Source organism: Halyomorpha halys, unplaced genomic scaffold, assembly GCF_000696795.3.
Source record: "Halyomorpha halys isolate HHAL.00 unplaced genomic scaffold, Hhal_1.1 Scaffold121.1, whole genome shotgun sequence".
Classification (NCBI taxonomy): domain Eukaryota; kingdom Metazoa; phylum Arthropoda; class Insecta; order Hemiptera; family Pentatomidae; genus Halyomorpha; species Halyomorpha halys.
Window position 1 is genome coordinate 1,152,176 of NW_027107242.1, and position 25,552 is coordinate 1,177,727.

The 25,552-nt window shown below is 29.7% G+C and overlaps 1 protein-coding gene across 2 annotated transcripts in view; it reads right to left on the reverse strand.

The window, feature by feature from the left end:
* The window catches only part of Nmdar2 (NMDA receptor 2), a gene marked incomplete at its 5' end in the record, with an annotated part of 971,135 nt that overhangs the window by 27,055 nt on the left and 918,528 nt on the right, over positions 1-25,552 (reverse strand). For both annotated transcript variants that reach the window (XM_067045541.1, XM_067045540.1), the window contains 2 exon segments: positions 23,901-24,061; positions 24,688-24,811. In XM_067045541.1, coding sequence (XP_066901642.1) covers positions 23,901-24,061; positions 24,688-24,811 — 285 coding nt within the window.

A 25,552-nucleotide genomic window follows, 5' to 3' on the forward strand; every position in this document is an offset into this window, starting at 1 on the left:
AAAGTTACTTATAACATTACGCTTTTACAGCTTTATTGGATTTTTTCATTCACATATTTCAATTTTCAATAATTAATTTCGCTTTTGAGATTATGTTAGTTTCCTTTATTTACGTTTTTATTTAGATAATACGTGAAGTCAAATGAGGGTTTTCCTCAAAGTTGTCTTGTTGGGAGACCTAACACTTATAATAAGTTGTAGTAAATAGCATGTTATTTGATTTTAAGTGAATATATATTTCAGATAAATTCAACATAAATGCACTTGCCACAAATATACATTTGGCCCGACTCACCTCATCTACTTTTAATTTTTGTTTATATAAGAATTAAAGGTCGAAGTGAAAACATAGTAGCAGCAATTTATTGAAAATAAAATAAAAGAGTGAAAAGTGCTTACCTGCTATTTTTTTTTTTTTTTTTTTATGTGTGTTTTGAAATTATTGCTGCTATACTCAAGGTGGAATAAAATTGTATTAGATTAGACAACAAAAGGCGATAAACACAAGAGCCGGATCCAATACACGGAGAAGCAGTCCTTCGTAAGGTTGAAGGAAGGACACGACGAGATAAGAGTACGGAACAATACCATTCGGACTTATTTCGGAGTCAAACCGGCTGAGAACATCCTAGAGAGGCACAAGCTAAGATACCACCTTTGGTTGGACACCACTTGCGGATGGACCAGGAAAGAACTGCCAGAAAGACATATGAGACTCGCGAAGAGGGAAGAAGGCCAAGAAGAAGACCACGCATTTCCTGGGAGGAGAGTGTTAAGGAGGCGGAATATGGACTGGAGTTAGAGAAGGGAGAGCTGGTCCAAGAGCGAGATATCAGGTCCAGACTCTGCAAATTGTAACCCCACACTGCGCAAATATATTATTTCTTTTCAACCAAACTATAGAAGTTATATTATTTCTAGCAATATCCTAGCGAAACAAAGTAAATAAAAATATAACTAAGTTAAATGCATAAATAATTAAATTTTATATACCATAACTTCTTATTTATATCTTTTACCAATTTAAATTCAACATATGCTATTTTAATTCATCTAAATTTACTGGGTATTGTCTAAACCACTGCTATCCAATTGGTGGTCCCTGGACCAAATGTGAAGCGCGAGATGCATGAAAGAGAATCAGCCCCAGCACTAGATACCATGTGTGAATTACCTGTTGTATTATTTATCTTTCCTGATGTTTGAATTTTATTCGAAAGATTTTAAGAGGTAAATTCACTTTTAAGCAATCAAATATTTTAAAAATTTCCTGATCGGAAAGTGGTTGTCAGCATAATTCTGCCTTAGCGGTCCAAGGTCTCCCGATTGGGAACCACTGGTCGATTAGTAAAGCACTATCTACAATGCTAATGATAAATTTATAAACATAAACAATTATATGCCAAATGTTACAATAAATGGAAACAGACCTTCTCCATTAAAAAAATATTTTCATAACAAGAACTTTTCTTTTACATATATATCTGTATATTCCAATTATATATATATATATTTTTAATGATTATAACTTACTATAAAAATCAATGTTCCTATAAAAATTTTAACTAGTTGTATATGCTTGTGCTTTGAATTCCCAAACACATATTAACACATTAAACGGTTTTACTATAGAGGCCTCAACATATGGATATTCATCAGCCTTTGATATTCTGATACTATAGGCTAAGGTTTAATATGAATAATTTAAATTCAGATGAATGAATTTATTTAACATATCATATAATAATAATATTAAGAATTATTAAGGTAACAACCTGGTAAAAATTATTCTTCATTGCCTAGCTAAATTATGAGATAGGTTTTTTAATTGATATAGCTTTAGTTTATTTTTTATATGTAAAATCAAAGTTAAAAAGTATTCATCATTTTTTATAAAATAGCAGTATTATCATAAAGATAAATTGTCTCTCTCTATACCAAATCTAATCATCAAATAACATTCTTCTGTTTCCATAATATTATCCGATTTCTACCGGCCAAGCTTAATAATGGAGTTAATATTCTAAAACTCTATTAAAAACTTTACAAAAATTGTTTTGTAGCACCATAAAAATAAGGAATATAAGACTTTAGTCATTTTTTATTAACAATAGGTCTTCGTTCAACTACCTCTGGTGTAATCATAAATTGGCTGAATTGTGATATTTTATATTTTTCAAACACAACAAAAAATACTAAATAGTAGACATATAAGGTATGATATCTCTCTCAATATTTGTATCGGAATATTTTCAGAAAGTGATATCCTGTGAAGCTTTGGAGACACCTCGCCAACAAAACGCTGTGGCAACCGTTGTTGTGGATGGACCATCAATCACTCACTGCTGATTGGAAGGTGGGAACAGTCAATAGCAGCTGGGATAAAGGTTTCGCTTCGGATGTTTTTATTAAACCAGTAATCTCGGATGTGGGGTGAAATTGAACTCGACTGCTGAAATGAATGAAATAAATGAAATGCGTGGTCAACAGCAAAAAAAACGTGGCTTCATTTTTGGTCATTAATGAGTTTGTCCGGATTATCAGTAACAAGTCGTTTTGATATGAAAAGTGAGTAGCTGAAGACACCACAGGATTAAATTGTCCTTGGAGGTTGGTCCTTGCCCTGAAATACGACCGATACTCTACAATATGCAATATTCAATAATGTGATATTTCAACAAAAAAATGGAAGTGTCGATATGAGTGATATCTGGCCATATTTAGACAAATTTTTCTTTTTATAGTATTGTTTTTTGTGGTACAAGTGTTTATCTAGCTTGAAGCCACAACGAACAATGTTTATAGAATTTAAATATTTTTCTCTTGGTCATAACAGCTACAGGTGGTCTATCATTTTTTTAAGCGATCGTGTAATAATAACTCCTGGTTTTATGAATCCTTTTATTTTAATATTATAGGTATATCTATATATATTTTAAATGTTGAAATATCGAACGAACAGTTATAGATCCTTTGGGATACGATTTTTTTTTACTGTTACTATATTAGGAAATGTTCACCCTTTCATGTCTCCATACGTTGAAGGTGTTAATTGCCCATCAATGAAACTAGATATAGTTCGCGTCAAGTGCCCTGTAATGTATAACATAGGGAACTATCATAGCCTAGGCTCTATCTCTTCTAAATTCCTCAAAATTTCCTTCCATAGACAATTCTCTCCATTAACGACCTAATGGTCGTTCCTAACTTCTCCCACGTTCTCATATTGCACATAAATACTCCGTATGTTAAAGATGAGAATCATACTAGATTCTAGAGTAGTAATCAAACAGAGCTATCGAAGGACACCCTAAGAGACAAGTTTTATACATTTGTATATAGTTGTACATTGTAGCCTGTAGATAGTTGTGGTACATAGTATGCCATGATCCCCTCCCTTTAAATAAAGTAATGTATCTTGCACCACACTGCGATTGGAATTTTCTAAATGATGATACCCGTGCAAACGGTGCGAAAAATCGAAATAGCGTATTTGATAAAATCGCTTATGACTCCAGTTTTCCGCCATCATAATTTGAGTTCCCATAACAGGCCGAGGAGACTGTAATGGCTGTTATGACGATGAGACCTAAATCGCCATGACGGATTCGTACGACTAATTGAATTATGATTTATTTTTTTCTAATTTTGAGAATTTTTTGTTTTCCCACACTTATGAACGCAAAACAGTAGAAAATTATTATTAGGACGCTTTGGTTGAAAAAGGTGCCCGACATGAATTCACCTAAAAACTTTACCTTCCATCAGAACTTACATAAAATAAAATGTTATAAACAAGCGTTGAATGTATATACACAGGGACAGGACTATTTTTACATATTAACGTCGCAATAATATAAACTAGAACACCTTTATCTCCCTTTTTTTAAAAATTTTAATGAAAAAAATATACTTTCTTATAGAGTAAAGTAAAGAGTCAATGAACAATCTTTTAACAGGTAATTTCTGAGAGAAGGTTACCTGCAAAGTCATTTTCAGGAGGAAAACTGTGTCTTCCTTGGGGAAGTTTAGAAGCAGGTGCTGGTAATGAGTTTTTTTATTTTTCTATTTTGCGAGTTCCCAGGACGGATTTGAGGTGTTTGCTAATAAAGTGTTTGGACTTTCCTGAATCAAGAAAATTAGTTTTCCCAAGGATTTAACTTTGAGCAACTTTTTTTTTCTTTTTCTTCCTTAAAATTAGAGACTAATTCACTTAGGGCCGGGGTTTATAAAGAAAGGCTATGTGCACATGCCTATAAAGATGATGAAAAAGATCTTACAAAATCATAAAAAAAAAAAAAAAAAATTACAGTAGATTAAACTTCATTTACTAGCTAAATAAAAATTATACTCGTAGGTATGCCATGTTGTATAAACAATTAATATTGTTCGTTTATGATTTTTACTTGATCAAGCAAATGTTTTATCAACATAATAACGTAGTTATACTATAAAAAAATCAAGAAAAAGTAAAATACATTTTCTGCATTGTTGGAATTTTAAACAACGTTAATATATTGTAAACTTTAAAAAGCTAATTTATAATATACTGAGTCATATATAAGAGTTTTGCACTATGTGGCACCAATCGTACTACCAGCTGTTAAATGTATTTAAAATCGCTAAATATACGTCTAGATTAAAGAAATCATTTGTCATGTTCAATTATATTAATAATTATGTTAAATTATCAAACTAGTAATGTGATACATATATCCATGTTATACCTCTGATTTCAGTATTTCCTTCATTTTATCTTCATAATGTATATATAAAGTATATTTGGACATATTATAATATAATAATTCAGCACAAAGTTCTGAAAATATTTTTTTTATTTCTTTCAGTGCACAACATTCAAGATAATAAAATCAATTAAAAACAATAATATTTTTTTTGATACGTTTTACACTTTTTTATTATCAAGACGTACAAAGGAGTAGTTACTACTCTATAGAAATATAGAAAATCCTATAATTGTCATGGTTTCATATCCTAATCAAAGAGCTGATGACTCCATCACGTAAGTATAGTAACTTATATATCTACAAAATCGTAAAAAGGCATATAAGAGAAGATTGTGTCAATTTTCGTCAAAAATATGTCATTCTACAAGATCTTTTATAAATAGAAACCAATAAACCGTTACAAGGATATTAAGAATCATGTGGGTCAAGAACCCTAAAATTCAGTCAGTTCTTTCTACAGAACTAATTTATGCTTAGAGCTGATGCAGCGTCTTAGAGTTGATGCAGCATAAGTCGGCAATTGAAATTTAAATAATAAAAAATAAGGCTCTGCAAGAAATAGAAGAATGAGTTTTCATTTTTGGGCATTTAGTTCACATTTGAGTTTTTTTTTGTTTTTTTTTTTACAAAGATTTCGGAGATCAACTCAGAATAGGTTATTATAGCCACTCACAGAAAACTCACAATGTGAACGTGATATTTACCATTCTGAGATAAAGAGGTAAATTTGGTATTACCGTTCTATGACGAGTATTCAGGAAAGTTCGCAAACATTTTATTTAAAATTATCCTTTAAAAATTGTTTACTATGTAGTAATAGATCTTAATTTCTACATTAAAAAAATCCTATCAAAAAGTTTATTTTTGTAATGAGCACATCTAGCTAAGACTAGAAGAAGAATTTGGTACTTTTGTCAAACGTTCTGAAACATGTCAAAATTATACCAAGTTCATATTTTATTGATTTATTATTATTATTACAGTAATAAAACAAATTCTCATAAATTAGAAATATTTAAAGTTTGTATTTAGAATTACGTATGTTTATAAAAGGACTGAAATTAAGATGGTAATTTCAGATAATGAAGACTGATAAATGAACTAGCATATAAAAAAACAAGTCGTTCTGAATTGTGATTACATTTTGATTCGGACAAAAAATCATTAATACAATTTATTTAATCTGGTAATTTATAATTAATACCTACATATGGGGTATATAGGAAAGTATAGTAAATTTCTAATTCAACGGAAATATATGTTTTGAAGTTCCTTGGATCCAAATAACCAAGTCTCGCAAAATGGCGTCTGTTTAAAAAGCATAGTTCGAATACGAAAATTCGTATAAAATCGAAATTTATGTGGCAATATGCCTGGGTTGTCATAGCAATTTTTATGATAAAATCGGCTGGCCGAAAGTGCTAATTTATTCAATCGATTTTAAATATGTTTTTTGATTTTCTCAGACTTCAACGATTTTGATTAAACTAGATATATCAATGTACAGCCGTGTAAAGTGACCTTTAGTACCAGATAGGGTTTATCTTCATTGAAATAATTTAGTAGGATTTAAATGAGGAATATAAAAAATCTTCTAATAAAGTACTTTTGATTTTGTTTATTTTAAATAAATAACTATTTTGTATGAACGAATTATAAAATAATTCGATAATTAACTGAAGGAGGAAAATGAAGAAATAGAGACAGTAGTTTAACGACAGAATAATCGGAGACAGTCGAGTGTGTTCGATCTCTCCCGATCGCAAACACACTAACACTCTGTTACATTTTGTAACACTTTAGTATTCTTCGTCGTTTTTACCTCGAGATACACTAAAATACGATTTTTTTTTTGTAGAAACAGAAAAATAAAAATCTTTTGGTAAAATGTTCTTTTTCCAGGGTGATAAATGGAAGTTTTGTGTTTTGTGTGGTTTAAAAAAATTATGATAATTTGTTTTTCATAAAATTTAAACTAAATCAGCATTGAAAGGCGTTTATCAAAAAAAGTGTTGAAAATGGAACATGAGTAAAACAACATCGTAATACTGAAAAGATTCATTATCTTGTAATTTCTTAAGTATCAAGAATGCTTCTACGCGAACTACTATGCCTTTGCGTTATAATTTTATAATTATTTGTAAAAAAAAAAACTTCATTCTCATTGAATAATTGCAAGTGAGCTAAAATAGTATGGCAATTATCGATTAATGGCAATAAAACAAAATAAAAGCGTTAAAAGATAAATAAAGCTGTAATACTACAAATCGTGAAGGGCTTTTGGGTTTTATAAGTTAACAGTTTAATAAAACAAATACAATAACTTAACAATTCAAAGGTTAATAAATTAAATAATTCCCTATTCTAATAAACACCACTTGATAGTCCTATGACCTATAGCCTATGAACCGTCGGGTTCCTGTCTCTCTCTATATCAAATGTTGTGAAGTTGTCTCTAAACCTAACCTAATCTGGTTAGGCAAGGCGCCTGAGGTAGTTAACGGGTTTAATCCTAGTGTTGAGTAGAGATAATAACCAGGGTGCAGTATAGGAAACTCCAGTGCATAAACCCACTTCGCTCGGATGCATAATAATGCACCCTACCGAACTTAGCTCATTATTTATAAGGATCTTAAGGCACGTTCCAGCAATTCTCCCTCTAATGTTCATCATTAGTTATCCTCAAGTATGATTTAGTACAGCTTTGCTAGGAGAACATCTGCTACAAATTCTACAGAACTATATGGCGTATGATATTAATCATAAATTCAGCTGCAAATAAATACCACCTTTGAATCATATAAAATTGTATTGGATGACGGATTTTAAACAAATACTTTTTTAAAGCAGTGACTAGCTTCGGTACTGTACTCACATATTAAAATATTGTGACGATAATGCTGAAACCTCTTAACTACATATCTCTAACATTTTTGTTAAGAGGATTTGAAATTAAATCATGAGATAAATCATTATGTCAGTATTAAAGTGTCAATCCACCTCCAACTAGTTAAATAAACGAAAAGTCATCATCAAAAATCACTAATTACTTTTTTACCGACAGTCTTAAATTTTGGATGTCAGTAAGAAACGAATATATGTAGTCAATGAAATAAATAATAATTTAGAAAACGTCAGGTTGAACAAATGACAGTAAAGAATGTCATTGATGCAGTTTTTGGAATTTATCATTAGTTCTTACAAATTTTCATTGTTTCACAAGGTTTACCTATTTGTAAACAAGTACAAATATATATATATATATATATCATTGATTAATTTTTATGACTTTTCCAATCTTCATACTGATTCTTAATAAACGACATTTTGGTATTACGTTGGTTCTATGGTCGATATGCCTGTAACAAAAATGTTTATATTCTTAAACCATAAAAGTAATGTTTGTAATTTTCAGCGCATTCTGGGGAATTTGGCCAACTAGGAATAAGACGTAGGTGCACTAATGGCAATATTTATGTTTTTATTTTAATTATTGTATTACTAGTAATTTCACCAATTTATTAAGGATATCAAATCTTATAAAATTTTGCCAGTTTATTGTCCTTTTTTTTTGTATTACTATATTATTTATATTAAAAGACAATACCCTTCGGACACTTTCTGGGAGAATGACTCTATCATGATATAAAAAATATTCCACATTACTTAATTATTAGTCACCTTCACATAAAAATTAAATTAATTATTTATATTTTCACACGGAACATATAATTTATGGGTTTATTACTGATACTACTCATAAAAATATATAGTGTGTCTACTCACATGACTTGGCTTACTTGCCACTTTGTCTGCAAAATTATTAATGTATGTTCACCAATAACGGTTCGATAAAGAATTTTATATTTAGTTTAGTTTATAGAACAATTTAATAATTATTAAAAAAAAACATCTGATATGTTACGAGAGATAGATAGCTTCTGAATTGTATGAAAAAATTAGTAAACCAAAAGTTTAAGGGAAGAATGGTTTTGTTTGGGAAATTACGTAAAATAAATTTTAAAATATTGATAGTTTCAAATCGCAATGGCGGTCTACAGCAGGTTTCATACGCTCATGCCTTCATGACCTTTTATAAAGTTTAAGCATAAATGATTTAAATTGATTTCTTTTCAACCAATTTCCCAGAACATGTAAAATAATTTGAGTTGACAGGTTTTTTTGCAGCATATATTTTTGTTATTTAGTTATTCGTACATAGATGACTATGTACTAAACTGGACTCGCAGTACGTATATAAAAGTCAAAAATAGCTCTCAAAAGACTTTCGCCCTTATTATCATCCTCAGAGCCCTTTGATTCTCATTTATAGAAAAAATAAATTAAAAGAGTTATCAATAAAATTAATGTGCGTACTTCATACACTTTTTATATTCTGTTTTATGGGAATCCCCTGAACCATTATAAACCATCAGGGACTCAGGATTTTTTGTGGAAGTAAGGTTTCTTAAACAATGGTTGTAGAAGGAGGTGATTTCTTCATGAACAAGCTTTTCCACCAGGTTTTCCTTTCAATTACGGATACCCACTTTATAGTGGCTAGGCATGCCCCTGGAGGGCTCTTAAATCCACAGGGTTAAGTCGCAGCAGCAGGAACAGAAAAAACTAATTATGTTATAAAGCCGCATTCGAACTCTGGCCCGTGAGTTAGTAACGCAGTACCTTACTCACTGAACTATCCGGCTCTATTTTATGGAAATAATATTTAACTTAAATTATTAAAAATAGTATGACCTATTTTATAACCATTATACAAAATTTCTATGAAAAAAATCAACAATAATTTGTAAAATATAATAAAAGAAGTTTTATAAACAGTTGTTTCATAAAAGTAAACTCTAGGGATGACAGTTCATGGGACATGACCTGATAAAGTATATAAAAAGACAAGAATGGCGGTTTCATCTTGGACCGGCAGTTATTCCAGTCAATTACTCGTAGAATCTTTCTTATCCCAAACCAGCCTATGGCGTCACGGACTGCACAATCCTCTTACTAACAGTCCACTTCTTCCTTCTCTTGACTCAAATCTTTTTCCATTCTTGCAAAGCCAGCCTTGAAGGGTAAACCAATTCTGATTAGATGCGTCCAATTTCTTAATATAATCCTTAATGTAATGGACTAGTTTTTAATTATTCTTAGTTCATATACAGTACAAACAAAATCATTATGGTTTCATCCATTTTAAATAAACCAACTATAGTTAGAGAGAAAAATTATTTATCATTTTATCTATATATTTTATATAGCTATGGAATTTTATATTTATTACTTTTAGCGTTTAGTTTTATATATTTATTTATTACTTTTAACTTTTAGCTTATTATATTTACTTATTCTAATTTAATTTTCATATGCATTTGTTAGAGTGTTTTTTTTTATATTAATCGATTATAAATAGGGACGACCATGTTGGGTTTTATGTATATGTATATATATATTTTTACTATATTTGAAATGGTTATATATTCTTTTATACTTTTAACTTAAATTTATTTTTATGAGTGATGGAAAAAAAAAGAGAGAAATTTTTGAAGAATTTAAATAATGGAAAAATTTTACATACTTAAAGAAGGCTGGGAAAAACTTAAAATGTGTAAAGCAAGTAATAATAAATAATAATAAGGAAAAAATAAATCACGTATAATTTATGTACATAATGCACAAAGTTGTATAATGCGATAATTTAAAAAAAAATATGCTGTGACTATTTACATTAATAGGATTGTAAAAAAAAAACACGTAATTCTCTAGTTATAGTATGCTGTAAATAAGCCAACCAAATGAAGTTGTGCAGCACATTTTTTAATGAAATGTTTTTCTCACTGTACAATATTCCGAAAGTTGAAAATATATATTTTTATACTAGGATTTATTTATTCATATACTGTAATATACCTGATATAATTTTAATTTTTTTTTTACATTTCTATTTTCTTAAGGGACTTTGGTCCAGAATATTTTTTTCTCTTCTACTCAAAAAAAAAAAAATCATAATAAAATAAAATAAAATACATAGGCCTACTTTTTTTTTTTATTTACACCACTGTGAAAATAAAGAAAAAAATGATTACTTCGTAATGATAATGCTATTAAATGCTGTATTCCTCAGACCGATTCGGGAGAACTACAAACATTTATTTAAAAAAATAGTAAAGGTCATTTAAATTAACAAAGCAGAGTATCGTTGCCAACAATCACATTTTTCCCTCAACCAAATGAAGGGCCAGGATCCGACATTACATTATACATTACTGCTCCAGTCTAATTTAATGATTTCATCTGTCGCTTTGAGCGTTAGACCAGGAACGTAAACATTATTGCTAAGCGAGTATATTAATCACGAACGAAATTTAATTTAGCTCAAACGTGGTAGAGCTCTAATTACTTTAATGAAAATTTCTTTTTGACGTAACATTTTCAGTAATTTAATACTACTTTAATGGCCACCTACTCATTGAATAATTTAACCTTTGTACAAATTACAGTTGAATTTATTTCATATTACTATTCTTGGCAAACATATGCCATCACTGATGACAACGCCTTCAGCGGACCCTGCAACCATTCATATAATGCCATTCCAGCAAAACAAGACTACTCAAATAGCCAGTATAAGTACTTACCATTTTTTTTTTGTATATATTGTAATTGTTTATTTCTTTTATTCTAGGAGGTTATTTATTCATTTATCACAGTCACTATTTGTTAAAACTTTATCAGGTTTATTAAAGCTTTATAAAGGTTGTGATAAAGTTTTAACAAATAGTGACTGTGATAAATGAATTTTAATTTTGGTTTTAATATGAATATTGACTAATTAGAAATTGTTGTTTTGACCTGGGCAGAATAGCCTGCATGAAGTTGAGTTTTTAAATCATTGAGTTCCAAAATTGTATTAAGATTGTCCCTGAGGATGGCCGGATTGGACGAAACGTCGGAAGAAAAATAAAATGTGTTGAGACTAAAATGGATAGAAATTAAATTATTTATTTTAATTAATAAAATAGTTACTAGATTTGCATAATTTAAAGTATTTGACGTTCTTTCCAATGAAAGATTTTGATCAAATCACTACTAATCTGCGCTAATCTTTCGATTCTTATTTTTTTTTTATTGCAGACTTATTATTAACCCTCTGATTTGTTCAGTTTTAAGGTTTAGACTAAACGTAAAGGAACCGTTGAACATTAACTACAACTTTATACATGTTACTATATGTATTACTATAGCCTTATTTGATTAATGTTCGTAAAGTGAAATAAACAGGAATAAAATAATTATTACGACAACAAGAATAGTAATTACTGTATTAAACCTTAGCCGGGTTAATTTACATTCTTGTAACAGTTTAGTTTATATGTTAGTAATACTTTATTTATACTTCAGTCAAGGTTTATAGTAATAGACCGTCATGACTGTAAGTGGAAAACTCCCAGATATCTTGGCGATATGAATACAAATTTAATTAATACGGATTTTCAGGTAATTACGAATAGGAATACGAATACGTGAAGTATCAAAATTATTTTTTTTATTTCAGTTTGTAGACTGGAATAGACAGCCTCATCATTAAAAATAATATTACTTATTTTTAAAGTATATTTTGTTTTATCATTTACAAAAACTTAATTTCTGATCAAATAAGAATCTGAGGATTTTTTTATTTTTCAGTACAGACCTTGTAGATCTTTGGCTAGCCTTCTCCAGGCCTGCCTACCTAGGGCTATCCTTTCCTGTTTGCTGCATATAGTCCTTTCACATCTTTGTTGATTCTGTCTATCCATCTCGTTTTTGGCCTCCCACGTGGTCTCTTGCCTACTATACTGGTATTAATTGCAGTGTAGAGGAGTCCTGATGGATTGGTTCGGGCCACATGTCCCACCCATCTTAATATTCTTGCATTGATTTCATGAGATATTGACTGACAAGTCTCTGCAAGCAGTTCACTGTTAGTTCTTCTCCTCCATGTGTTAAGACTCTAATCCCAGATCGCTTCTGTAATTGTACGAAGGTTCTTTGCGTTCAAATATCTCAATTCTACTTTCTAGGGTAAAGGCTAGAGCTCAGATCTCGCTCCCGTATATCAAAGCTGGCTTTATCAAGACATTTTACACCCTTAGCTTCAGAGTTTTAGTGATTTTACGGAATTTCAATATTCTTGAAAGAGAAAATAAGGCCCTGTTCCGCCTGCTGATCATTTATTGATGTCATTATGAAGAGATATATTTGTAATTGTCTACTTTCGAAAACGATTTGCCGTCCACGCAATAATGATTCTTTACAAAAATAAAAATGTATAAATACTATAGTTCTAAATATTCTATAATAACACAGGATGTGGAAGAACTTCATAAGGACGTGACCCAATCATTTGACCGGCTACTTTATTTAAAATATTAAATACTCACTACTTAAATTTCTTTAGTTTTTATGATTATCTCTAACCATTCTAAAATATAATGCATAAATATGACACTATTTTGAAACTGTTGTAATTCTAACAGTTTCAGAGTAGTATTCTAAGATGTATTGTGAAGTATTCTTCTCTATAAGGAGCGACTACATTCATACAACACTTGTGAGAGTGACAGAAATCATATCACGAAGTTACATCAAATTTTTTGATAGCCTCTAACATTGTACTAACCCACTATTCCAGTCATTACCACCAACGGTGGCAAACCAACAATCTCAGACTCGACGAAACCTGGGGAGCCCCGTGAAGATACAGTAGACACAATACTACTTTCCCATATACGAGTATATGCCTATCATATTCCCTTTCCACAATCCCCTCTTAAAATGCGTGATATGCAGAAAAAGAGATTTATTTCACAAATTTTTACTTTTCCCCCTCCTAATATCAAACCCGTTAATACCCACTAAATATCTCATCTACACGCTTGCACAAGTGGGAATTCACCATAGTTTGGTTAATGTGTAGCATCATCTTAATATATCTCAGGTCACAAATTAAATTTGCACGGTCTGCATTCCCGGGATCCGTAACAAAATGGTTAGTTATAGTTTTTATGTTTTATTTTATGAAATTAAAAGTTTTTATTTATTTCGAGTAAAATGGCACTCTAATGTCCTCATAGGTACAACTGCTTATAGTAAGTGTAAAAATAATTATTTTTTTTTTAATTATCAACATTTTATTTTATGATTATGACAATTAAATTAAAATGAACAAATTTAATAAGTTGTATACAAAAATAGTTTATAATTTCAAAAGAAGTCATTTGAAACAACCCATTCTTCTAAATTCAAATCACTTCCAATCTTCATTTTCTTTATTCTAATAAACTGTTAAGTCGGATAGTTATATTTTTACCTTTTGTTTAGTCTTTCAGAGGTGTAGCTATGTATACATATTTTATTCGTAAAATATTAACAGTTCTTCTGTTATTTTTCGGTCATGGAATATGAAAACAAACTTTGAACGATATGGCCCGGTGAGGTGATGGTCAGGTCGAGAACGATAAAGCAGCCCCGCCCGGCCGACAGCTGACATCCCCAGGGTACTCACCCATCATGTCAACGCCCAATCCTCCGGTCACCGCATTTATTTAACCCGTATAAACAAAAAAATCGCTTTGATGAAACCAACTAAAGGGAATATTTATTATATATAGTTTGCACTCACCTCTCATATATATTGTAGGTGTTTCATATTTTTTATAAATTATATCGACATATCATATTTTTAGATATAACAATTATCTAATCTTTATGTATTCAATTACTTATTTCGTCAAGGGGGTATGAAAAAAAAATCATATTTTTAGTTCGTCATATAACATTAGACTCACACATGACATTTTCAGCCCATTTCAATAATAAAACAATAATCTGTGAGAACTAAAGCAACCAGGATCCAGCAATTATTAGGTTCAAGAATCTTGTCTCTTTACCTGAAAATTATGATTTATAATTGTATTCTTGGACCGGAACTGATTTATGGAGCACATACATTTGTACATATCTACCTTTACAATCATTTCAGCATGTCATGATGACAAAACTGTTTACGAAACTTCTCTACAGAAGAAGAAGAACCAAAATTTATGATTAAGTGTAAATATTAAAAATAGAAGAAATGATATACGTACAACGCACGCACTTTACCAATTGTTTACAACAATCAGGAAATGAGATATATAAAAAAATATATTAAGCTCCTCTTTTTGACATTGGCAAAATATCATAAGCCTAGAATAAGCTATTTTATTTTTTCTTTATATCAGTTTTTTAAATATAAAATAGAGAATGAACCCATTGAGTAGTACTTGTATTAAACATACTCAAACTATATTCAAAAATAAAACACAGCAACTCCTTAAAATGTAATTAGGTTAAAGTATGAGGAAATAAAGACATACACAAAAAAATCATATCATAGAATTATAAAAATATTATAAAATATATTTTGTATTATAAAATATATTTATTCAGTATACTAAGCTTATAACCAGTTAATGACAAAAGTTCTACAACAGCGAAATCTAGCGTATTATATTTTCATGCATCTGGAAAGCAAATATTGGAAAACAAACATTAAGTACTAGCAAGACGATAACAGGCATGGAAAATTTTAAGGAATTCTGATAAGGATCACATCATAATATTCGTTATTTCGACTTTTCACCACTGGAGTTTCTTTAATTTGCTCTAGTAAGTGAAGTAATTTAGTGATAAATTCGCTTAAGTATTTGTTAATATATTTTTTCTTTTTATTATATAAATGTAAGTTTTTTTTACATTTATATATTATTCTCTTAATGAGGTGTAGATAGTTGACAGTAGATTAATAAGTGGAAAAGATGGTCGGGGGTGGGGTCAGCAAATAAACCAAAAATTCGTATCGACGTTTCGACCCGAATTTCAGGTCGTTATAAAGGAACATAGGCAAAAATCTCTGATCGTACCTTTATCTTCTCTAGTTATTATTCTCTCAATTATATTAAATGCAATTTCATTTTAATCGGTGGCTCTCAAATTTTTCTTTGACCAGCCTTCTTCACGCCTGCCTATCTCAGGCTACTGCTTTCCAGTTTGCTGCATGCAGCTCTTTCGCATCTTTGTCGATTCTATCTATACATCTGGTTTTTGGCATCCCTTGTTGTGTATTTATAACTATACTGGCATTCATCGTTGTGAAGAAGTAGCCCTGATGGATTGCTTCGAGCCTTAATCTGTTTGTCTTCAAATCAAGAGATATTGAATGATCAGTCTCAGCAAGATTTGGTATAAATAAAAAAGAAACTATATAACTAATACGGATAAAACAAAATATATGTCTAGCAGTGGAAACGGGAGAAATTTAGGTGATAAAAATTTAGGATTGAACAGGTAGAGAGGTTTAAGCATTTAGGTTCTACAGTAACTAGAAACAACAAAATTGTTTAGATGATAAAAGCGGGAAATAGTTGTTCACAAATTTCGAAAACTTAGCTCTCGTCTTCTGTTCCTAACCTTAAAGTTAGAATTTATAAAACTATTATCTTTTCGACTGTTCTTTACGAATCTGAAACGAGGCCTCTTATATTACGGGAAGAGCAGCACCAGGATTTTGAAAATAAAGTATTTTATAAAATCTTCGGATCGAATTAATCGCAGAAATGAGAAGGGAATTGAGAAAACTTCACCCAGTAAAAATAATTCAGGTTGTAGTATTGGATGGATAAAGCAGACATTTAAGGTTGTAAAACATAGTAACGAACCGATCCCTAAAATGTTAATTAACACTGGACCGATGGAAAAACGTCTAAGGGGTAGTGCGAGGAATATTTAGAAGGCTTACGTTAAGTCTGATTTGGTGGAATTGGGTTTGGACGGCCATCACTGGACGGATGTATGTATAGAGCGATTGGTGCTATTGCTGTCGAACCTTTAGGTTCGTTAAGTCTTTTTCATTCATTATCTCTCAATTATATTAAAAACAAAATAGTTTATACATAAAATGCATTCTTTGGTGTATAAAAAAATAAGACAAAATAAAGATTTTTTTTGCTAGCTTAAATGAACGTTTCGGGGGTATAAACTCCTCTGTTTTAAGGCTCGATTGTATATCACTGAAATGATCTACGAAAATTAATACATTGTTATTTCACTTTTTATTCAAAACCAATACAATTGATTAGATAAACTTTTAGTGATAATTAAAAAAATATATAAAAATAATAAAAGACCTTTCTATTGCCCAAATATAGGCAATAGTTTCTTTTCTGTTTTTTAATGATAATTTAAAGTTTTAAGTACCAGTTTCCATAACAAGGATATGACTATATATTAAACTCTTTAGTCACAATTTGCTACGATAAACTTTTCTTGGGAAAAAGTTTAATCGTGGAATAGATAGTAGATTACAAGAAGCTATGGACCACAAAGTTTCATCCTTCTTCGTAAAAGTTGAAAATTTTCATTTTTCTCACGTATTTGCCATTTAGTCCCACCATGTGTGGGTTAACAACCCTAAATGTACTGTTCTGACAAAGCTTCAAGAAATTAATATAGTGTTATAACCATATCACACCTTTGTACCATATTCAACCCACGTTTGTACAAAAAAAAATTGTATAATAACACCATTTTTTTTTTATTCGAAACAATTTTATTTTTTACATAGATTTTTTTCCTATGTAGGTAACCTTTTTTTGTCTTTATATCATTGCCAATTTTCAGGCCTTTTTTCTACATTTATACCCCAATAATTATATTAATATAATTTAAAACACTACTCCATGGAAGTATTCGTCGACAGTTGTAGGTTATTTTCATCTAAACTATATAAATAATTATTTCACAAAAAATTCTTATTTTTGAAACATACATTGTTGTTTAGAATTTATAAGCTAATGGGTTGGTTTATTCCAATTTTTTTATTGCAAACATTTTTTTATTTACTATATTTTTCAGACAAATTTTAAAAAATCACCTTATATTTAATTTCTATCTCAGATGCCTGTGGATTGTCTATTTTGTGTTTACTTTACTCATAATTCAACATTCTAACGTAAAGTTAAAACCCAGACTACTATTACTATTTCGGTATACTCTATTGATCATTTTAATTAACTATTTTTATTTGTGAAATAATGGTCAGTTTGTTATTTTTTCGGCGTGGTTTTTATTCTAATGTGGTCCTAAGGAATTTTTTTTTCAATGATTCTAATGGATATCAATTAAATTAAAAAGAAACAGTAATATTAAAGTTATTCAAAATAATTATAAATTTAGATTCTTCAAACTAATAGATTGTAAATCATTCTTGGCAGCACACATTTTCGGTTTATGATACTGAGTTTTGGGCATGTGAAAAATTGAATATTATATAAAACAAATATAATTATGAGGTGATGCACGAGTGAAAAGATGTATAATTATGGGTTTTTTTTTCAAAACAAGATTTTATCTTTCGGCCTATATTTAACTTTGACTAAGCAGCCCCATGAAGTTCTGCGTCATAAAAAAGAAATTCATTGTATACGGGAACATATTTAAGCACAAAATGATGGAGATATTCGCTCTTTCCTGCGGTTTTGCTTATCCAGGGAAAAGCTCATTTCCATACAAATGGGCGAGATAATGGAAGCTGGCATTAGTCGACTTATGGTCGAAATGGAATAGTTTGTGGTCATTATGATGAGGTATGACCAAACGTTCTAGTTAGGGGAAGCTAGCAATTGAAGCTCTTATCATGTATTAGGCTTATCCCTTAATGCATTATAATATTTGAAATTATTAAAGCATATTGGATTTCATTTATTTAAATTTGCAATGGAAAAAAACTGATTTGGTAAAGTGAATTAACTATTAAAAAAATATAAAAAATATTACTTCGGATTTATCTTTTCGTATTAGACATTTGCCGATGGATCCAGAGAACCAAGAAAGCTTATTATTTAAAAACTTATTTATTTTATTGTGTATAAAATAATATTTCAAATAGTATGAAATGTATAGAAATTAACTAAAACAAAAGCTTTTTTTTTAGTTTAATTAAGGTTAGATTCATTGTCATTTTCATTTACGAATTTTCATAACAAAGAAAAAATTTAATATAGACATCTTACATCAAAACATCCAATTTAGTAGATTTATTTTTTATAAATAAAGTTTTAAATATCATTAAATATATATAAAATATGTATATAGACGTATAATTATTTCTCCAGTGTTCATCAAAACATTCAGAACTCCTCAGGAGTTCATCGAAACCCTCAGTTACATCTATCTTTGGAAAGCTGAATTACCACTCTTCTGATCCATACCAACATTTTTTTATGCCGTGTCTTTATTAGGGAGAAAAAATAGTGTAAAATAAAAAAAAAAATTAAACATCTTATTTTATATCTCTAGTTCTCATTTCTTTATGTATGTCTGTTTTGTGCAATCTTTGATTGTTTAAAGGGTTTTGAACAACTCCTGTATTTCGTGTAAACGGGTTGATGTTCAAATATTCAGGATTTACGTGTAAGTATCTGCTACGGCATATATATATAATATATGGCTTAACACATTGTAGGCCTTGTTATGCAGAAGCAGATCCAGCAGAGAGTACTTTGTACTTAGTTTTCAAACCCATTATCAGTTTAGGTTGTATTAAAGCTTTTAACTCGTTCTAGGTACTTATAATACTTGGAAAAGCTTAAAATATGAACCACATTTTTTTCTCATCTAATTAATTTAACGAAGTAAGAGGTAATCGTACTAAGAACATTTTGCTGATCTTACTAAATTTAAACAGCTTATGTTCTCTAAAATGAAATAATTTTTAGAAATTTCATTTTCTATGTCGTCCTCATTTTTTTAGGAACATTTCGTTTTGGGAAGTATTTATTTCATTGTCTTAGGATACAAAGAAGATCGTGAAAAATCCCTCATGCATAAATTAGCGATCTATTAACTCATTCATTCGTTGGCGTGTCAGTATAGTGATGGTTCAGTATCAGTGTTATCCATCTTCCTTCATTTTCAAAGTCAAAAATAGGTTGCCCCCTGAGCATAGGAATCGATGGTGGAAGAAAGTTGTATGAATATTTCAGAGTGAATGAAGTGAATTTTATAGAATAAAGAAGTTTAAAATATTGAGTAGAATTAGTTGGTATTTATATGAAATATAACACATTATAAAAAAAATAATTTTTACCGATTCAATAAATGTTTATGGCATTGGTAAAAACTATATAATAACTATATTTTTTATAGTTATTTGTACTATCAGCATTTCCGACAAGAAACTTTCTTTTTTCATTTTTTTTTTATTGCTTCTAATTATAGGATACACTTTAGTTCTATGGAGTAGGAGTTGGCAATTTCACGCCTCGAATAGCAGAAAACACACCTTTATATAAAGCATGGGTGAGTCCTCAGTAACAAACTATTTAGTTATTATTAATCTAAACTTAACTTTTGGTTTAGTTTCTCTCTAGTAAGACTATCTGCATACATAAATAGATAGATAATAAATTAATTAATTTTACTTATAATAATTATATATGGACTTAGGAATTCAATTCTTAAACTATAACCAGTTAGTAATTTATACATGTACTTCTTTGGTTCATACGTTCTAGTACATACTTTAATAATTAATAATATCCACAGAATTACTTTTTAAAAATTAAAAATAAATAAACCCTTTAAAAATAACTTTTAAAATGTAAGTATTTTAAAACTTGGCCACATTAATATATTTTTTGTTAAAACACTGGCACATTTGGAAGATTTATAACTAAAATTTCAATGAAAAAATAATGTGCTTATTGCCATCATATTACATTAAGGACGATATTTTCACAACCGATTATATCAAAAATATTGCACATATTAGTACTGTATAGTTCTCTAAAAAAAACATCTTTAGTGAAACATCTGAAGATTGGAATGTTTCCAGCAAAACATCCGCTTGCCAGTGACGCTTAATACAGTTGCAACTGGAAAAAAGGGAGAAAGAATTGTCTGAATGAGTTAATATCAATACTGATACATTTCATCAGCTGTATTAAACCGGAGTTAAAGGATTATCTGCTTTTAAAAAGTGACGGTTGTCCGGGCAAAACTACACTGTTAACTGCATTTCACATTTTTCATCTTCTTTCTTTATTATATTCTAACTACATCAGTAAAAGAATAAATAATTATTTGTCACAGCCGAATTCGAACCCACATTCTTGGAGTCATTAACACAGCAGCTTACCTGCTCAACCCAGGTCCCATTACTTGGGATATATTATCATATTGTATGTAAGTACACCCTATTATGTTATAAGTTGGTACATCGGGAAAATTAAAGATGTTACGATTTTAAGAAATGTTACGATATTATTCAGTCATTGTTAGCACTTTGATGAAACAGAAACGTGAATTAAAATAATCCTGAGTGAAAGTAAAAATTTCTCGGGCTACTTTATAAAACAAAACCATAAGATAAGTTAGCACAAGATGAACCAGTACTTCATTCTCCTGAGGGCTTGAACTTCATCCACAGTAGCTCCCAGGATTAGCTGAGAGAGATCTCTCTTGTTCTAACTGCATCTCATTATGCCTTGCCTAATTGTCGACAGTTCTGGCCCTAACTTGCCCGGACTGTTGGGGAACTCATTCAAAAGGGCTCGGCTCTTTGTGGAGGTTTATAGCCCAGACCCTGTCACTGAGCCTATAGTTGAAGATTACAAAAATAATTTTTAAAAATGTGGGGAATATCAGTCCATACTTCAATGGCTTATTATGAGTGAGGGAATCGTTAAAATATTAAATAAATAAAATAATATAATAGTAAATTAAGTTATTGAGAAAAAACTTTATTTAAGAGCTTTCTAAATTACATATAAGGTCTAATGATTATTAATAATCATCCAAAACCCGATTCGATGGCAATAATCTAATACTTTTCATTTATAGAAACATCTCCCTCGTATGGCATCTTCAAAACAAATATCTTCAAAATAAAAAGTGACTCACTTCTATCAACGTTTAGTTTATTCCAAAATATCGTTTTATCGAGCGTATTTTAAAAATATATATTTATTAAATTCAAATTAAAATCTGTACCACTACAACTCGTGAAGGGTCAGGGGTCTCATTGCTTTGTTCAAAATCATGCTTGAACGTAAGATTTTTCTCAATCAAGAGTACCCTCTTTATAGAGGCTGGTAGAAAAAATAAATCGCTGTTTTAATAAAATTTATTTTATTACGAATACAATGCATTAGTGTAAAGAAAGTTAGCTAAATATTTAAAAAAAATAATGTATTAGTTTTTATAAATAACGCTGACTAGAGAAAAAAAACAGGAATATATAAGTCAATTTAGTTTAATAAAATTAATTAATTGTATCTTTTTAATGTCTAAGATATTAAGTTATTCGTGTAAAAAATAATAATAATGAAAAGAATTATCCGAGAATTCCATATCACTCTAACACACAAAAGTTTCAAATTTCACGAATAATTGAAAATAGTTTCTTGTTATTGTCAAGGAAATTTAAATTTAGAAGCACGGCTTAAAGTTGTTCAGGCATATATTAACATTCGGGAGCGTTTATTAATAGAATATTATATTTTAACGCTAAATAAAAAAATATAGGAAATATGCATCCCTAATTATTAAATAAATGGTATATATAATTATTAGAACATTGATTATAACTATATAATTATAATTATATAATAAATATAATAATTATAATTATTACTACATTATAAGTGTATGAAATCTCCTGCTATAAAAAACAAAACAAAAAACTCAATTTTTTTTAGCAGCATTTTTCAGTAACAGCAGTTTATATTTTTTTATCGAGTAACCTTTTTGTATAAAATTTTCTTAAAAACAGCTATTTTTAATGTAAAAATTATTGTCAAACGATATTGAAACCTAGTTAGGGAATATACAGGTACTTTTATACAACAAATTGTATATTGAGTATATTGTTTATGTTGTGTAAACCAGTGTCTTTATTAAGTTCCAAAGCGATGCTCAATAAATAATTTTTTTTTTTTTGAAGAATTTTTTGTATGTCTAACACACAACAGTTTTTTTTAAAAATTTATAATTGAAACCTTAAATCACATACTGTAATAGTTCAACAACTCTAATTTTCTCACCTGTCAAAGACCTCTGCGACTGAGATATCCGCTACTGGTTACAAGATATCTAATAGGACTTTTTCGATACCGCTGTTGGTCTTCCATTATTATATTTACTCCTCTCACGGCATTTATTACATTCCCTGACATATCTCATCTTCTCCCAGTACGAACCACGACCGGTCGGTCCTAAATAAATTCGATACCGATACCCCCTCTTACTTCATGGCAACCGGCCAACCTGGTATCGTTGAAATTTATTTATGTAATTTTATCTAATTAAATGCTAATATTGTTAAAAATATTAAACGAATTTTTTTCAGAGAATAAAATGATGTAGTCTTTAATAAGTGAGGCGTCTGCAACTACAATAAAATATATATACTTTACAAAATTTTAGTGAATTAAAGAAAACTTTTTCCAAATTAAGTTTTTTAAGTAACACAATGTTTAATTTTTTTAAATAAATTTGTTAGTATTGAGAAATCATACTGAGACATTAGAAACCTCCTTGTTGCATCAACACTAAAAATAACGTATAAAGGTTAATGAACTAAAAAATATATAAAGAATCAAATATATCAAAACCCTTTGATTACTTGTAAAAATATATGTCCTATAAAGTATTTGACTAAAAAATACAATATTTCAATGGAAAATATTACTCATTTCTAGACGGGGGTACATCCTTCTTGCACTATCAAGTGAAGATGTTTCTACCAAAGAAGACATGTAAAAACTAAAGGCCAGAACTATCAAATTTTGTATCATGAGAAAGTGTATTTTTAAAAGTTTAATTGTTGTTTTTTTAAAATGGGAATCCGGTTTAACAAACAAAAATGGAGTTATCTCATTATTTCTGCTCACCATTTATTGCTTACGCATTTTTTTTTTAATACATTTTTTAACTAAATTATAATTAAAAATGCTTATAACTTTTCATTGATTAATGAAATAGATCGCTAGCATATTTTTGATAAGACAAAATAGTACCATAAATAAATAGAAATATTTGTATAAAAACATGTTTACTTACCCATTGACTACAGCTGCTACTCCGCTTGTCACAGTAGACCTGTTGAACGGGCGCATGTAAGCATGCATCTCCCTGAAGTATTTCTTCAATGTGGAATCTGAGTGGGACCAGGGGATGGTGCCGAACTTGAATGTGGGCTTGTGGCTGTAAGGATGGGCCAGCTGGAAATAAACAACAAATAATAAGCAAGATTTATAGTTACAATATAACATTTACTTTTACCTAGCTATACAAATATAAGTTTGAGCTATGTTGAACAAGTAATACAAGTTCACTGACGTTAGTCAATACTAGAGGGACATTTGGCGGGGACAGGCTCTATTTAATAATTGAAAACGACATCCCTAAATAATTAATGCCTATTTGTACAATGCTCTCTCTGCCTCTTGTCTGTACACAGCTGTTTTAATAGGAGTGCCTTGAGGAACTCCTGTTAAAACAGTGGGTCTTTACTTATGCATTTAATATATACTTGACTTAGTAACGACTGCTTGAAGTAACTGACAGCTACTTAGCCTCACTAGAAGTCTAGCACATGCTTGAAGGATCCTAAAATGTATATTGCAGCTCTTCTATTTTTAAAATTATAATAATGTATTTTTAAAATATCTGAAATAAAAATGTTTATAAAAGCATTGATGCCTGCAATACGTATACCTACGTATACCTGCATTACAGAGAAGCGTTTTCCATTTATTTATTGTTTATCTGAAGAACCAAAATAACTATTAATAAACAACTTATAACAATATGGTAGTAAACACCTCTAAGAATTGTTCCTTCTTACCCTATGATCATCAACGCCACTGAATTCGTGGTATTCTTCTCGAGTTATCATGAACGCTGCAAGATTGGCAGTATATATGGCGAGGAAAACAACAGCAAACATAGCCCACATGTTTGTCATAAACCTGAAACAAATAATTGTTTTATTGTGATAAAAAATTATAAATTCACTACTGGAAATCGATTATTATTTCTTCATAGTTTTGAGAGGATTAGGCTTTGAGCATTGAAGCATAATAAATTAAAGGTTGTACAATTTAAAAAATATACCCATGTTTAACAATCATATTTAAGCTTTAAACCAAAACAATAACAGAAAATTAATACAAGATCTAAATAAAAATTACTATTTTGATTAAAAATATCGTTTTAGGTATCATTCCCAGAGCTGGTCCCTGTTTCATAATGAAAGCTAATAGTATTAGTTCAAAATACAAGTATAGAAACAACGTACACAGATACTTATTTTTATTCACAATATGGACGACTATTAGTGATATTACAGGAGTTAAAAAGTACAAAAGTACAAGCTACTATTAATAAGTTAAATCGACAAGACTAATAGTATTAGTTTGTAGTTTATTATGAAACAGGGCCCAGATATCACTCAGTAGTTTTCATCTGTGTGTGTATGCCATTATCTATTTACATCAAGGAAATAAAATTCAAAATAGTTGCTTCCAATCATCTCTTCAAGGAATTTATATTGGCAATTTACGCTTCACATTCATATGTCACCTACAACTTGCTTTTCCATATGTCACCTACAGCTTGCTTTTCAAGAGTATTTGGTTGAAGTTGTCCCTGATACCAATTAATCTTTATATCTAACCAGCTTATCATGTCTGATAAGTAGAGTCCAAAAG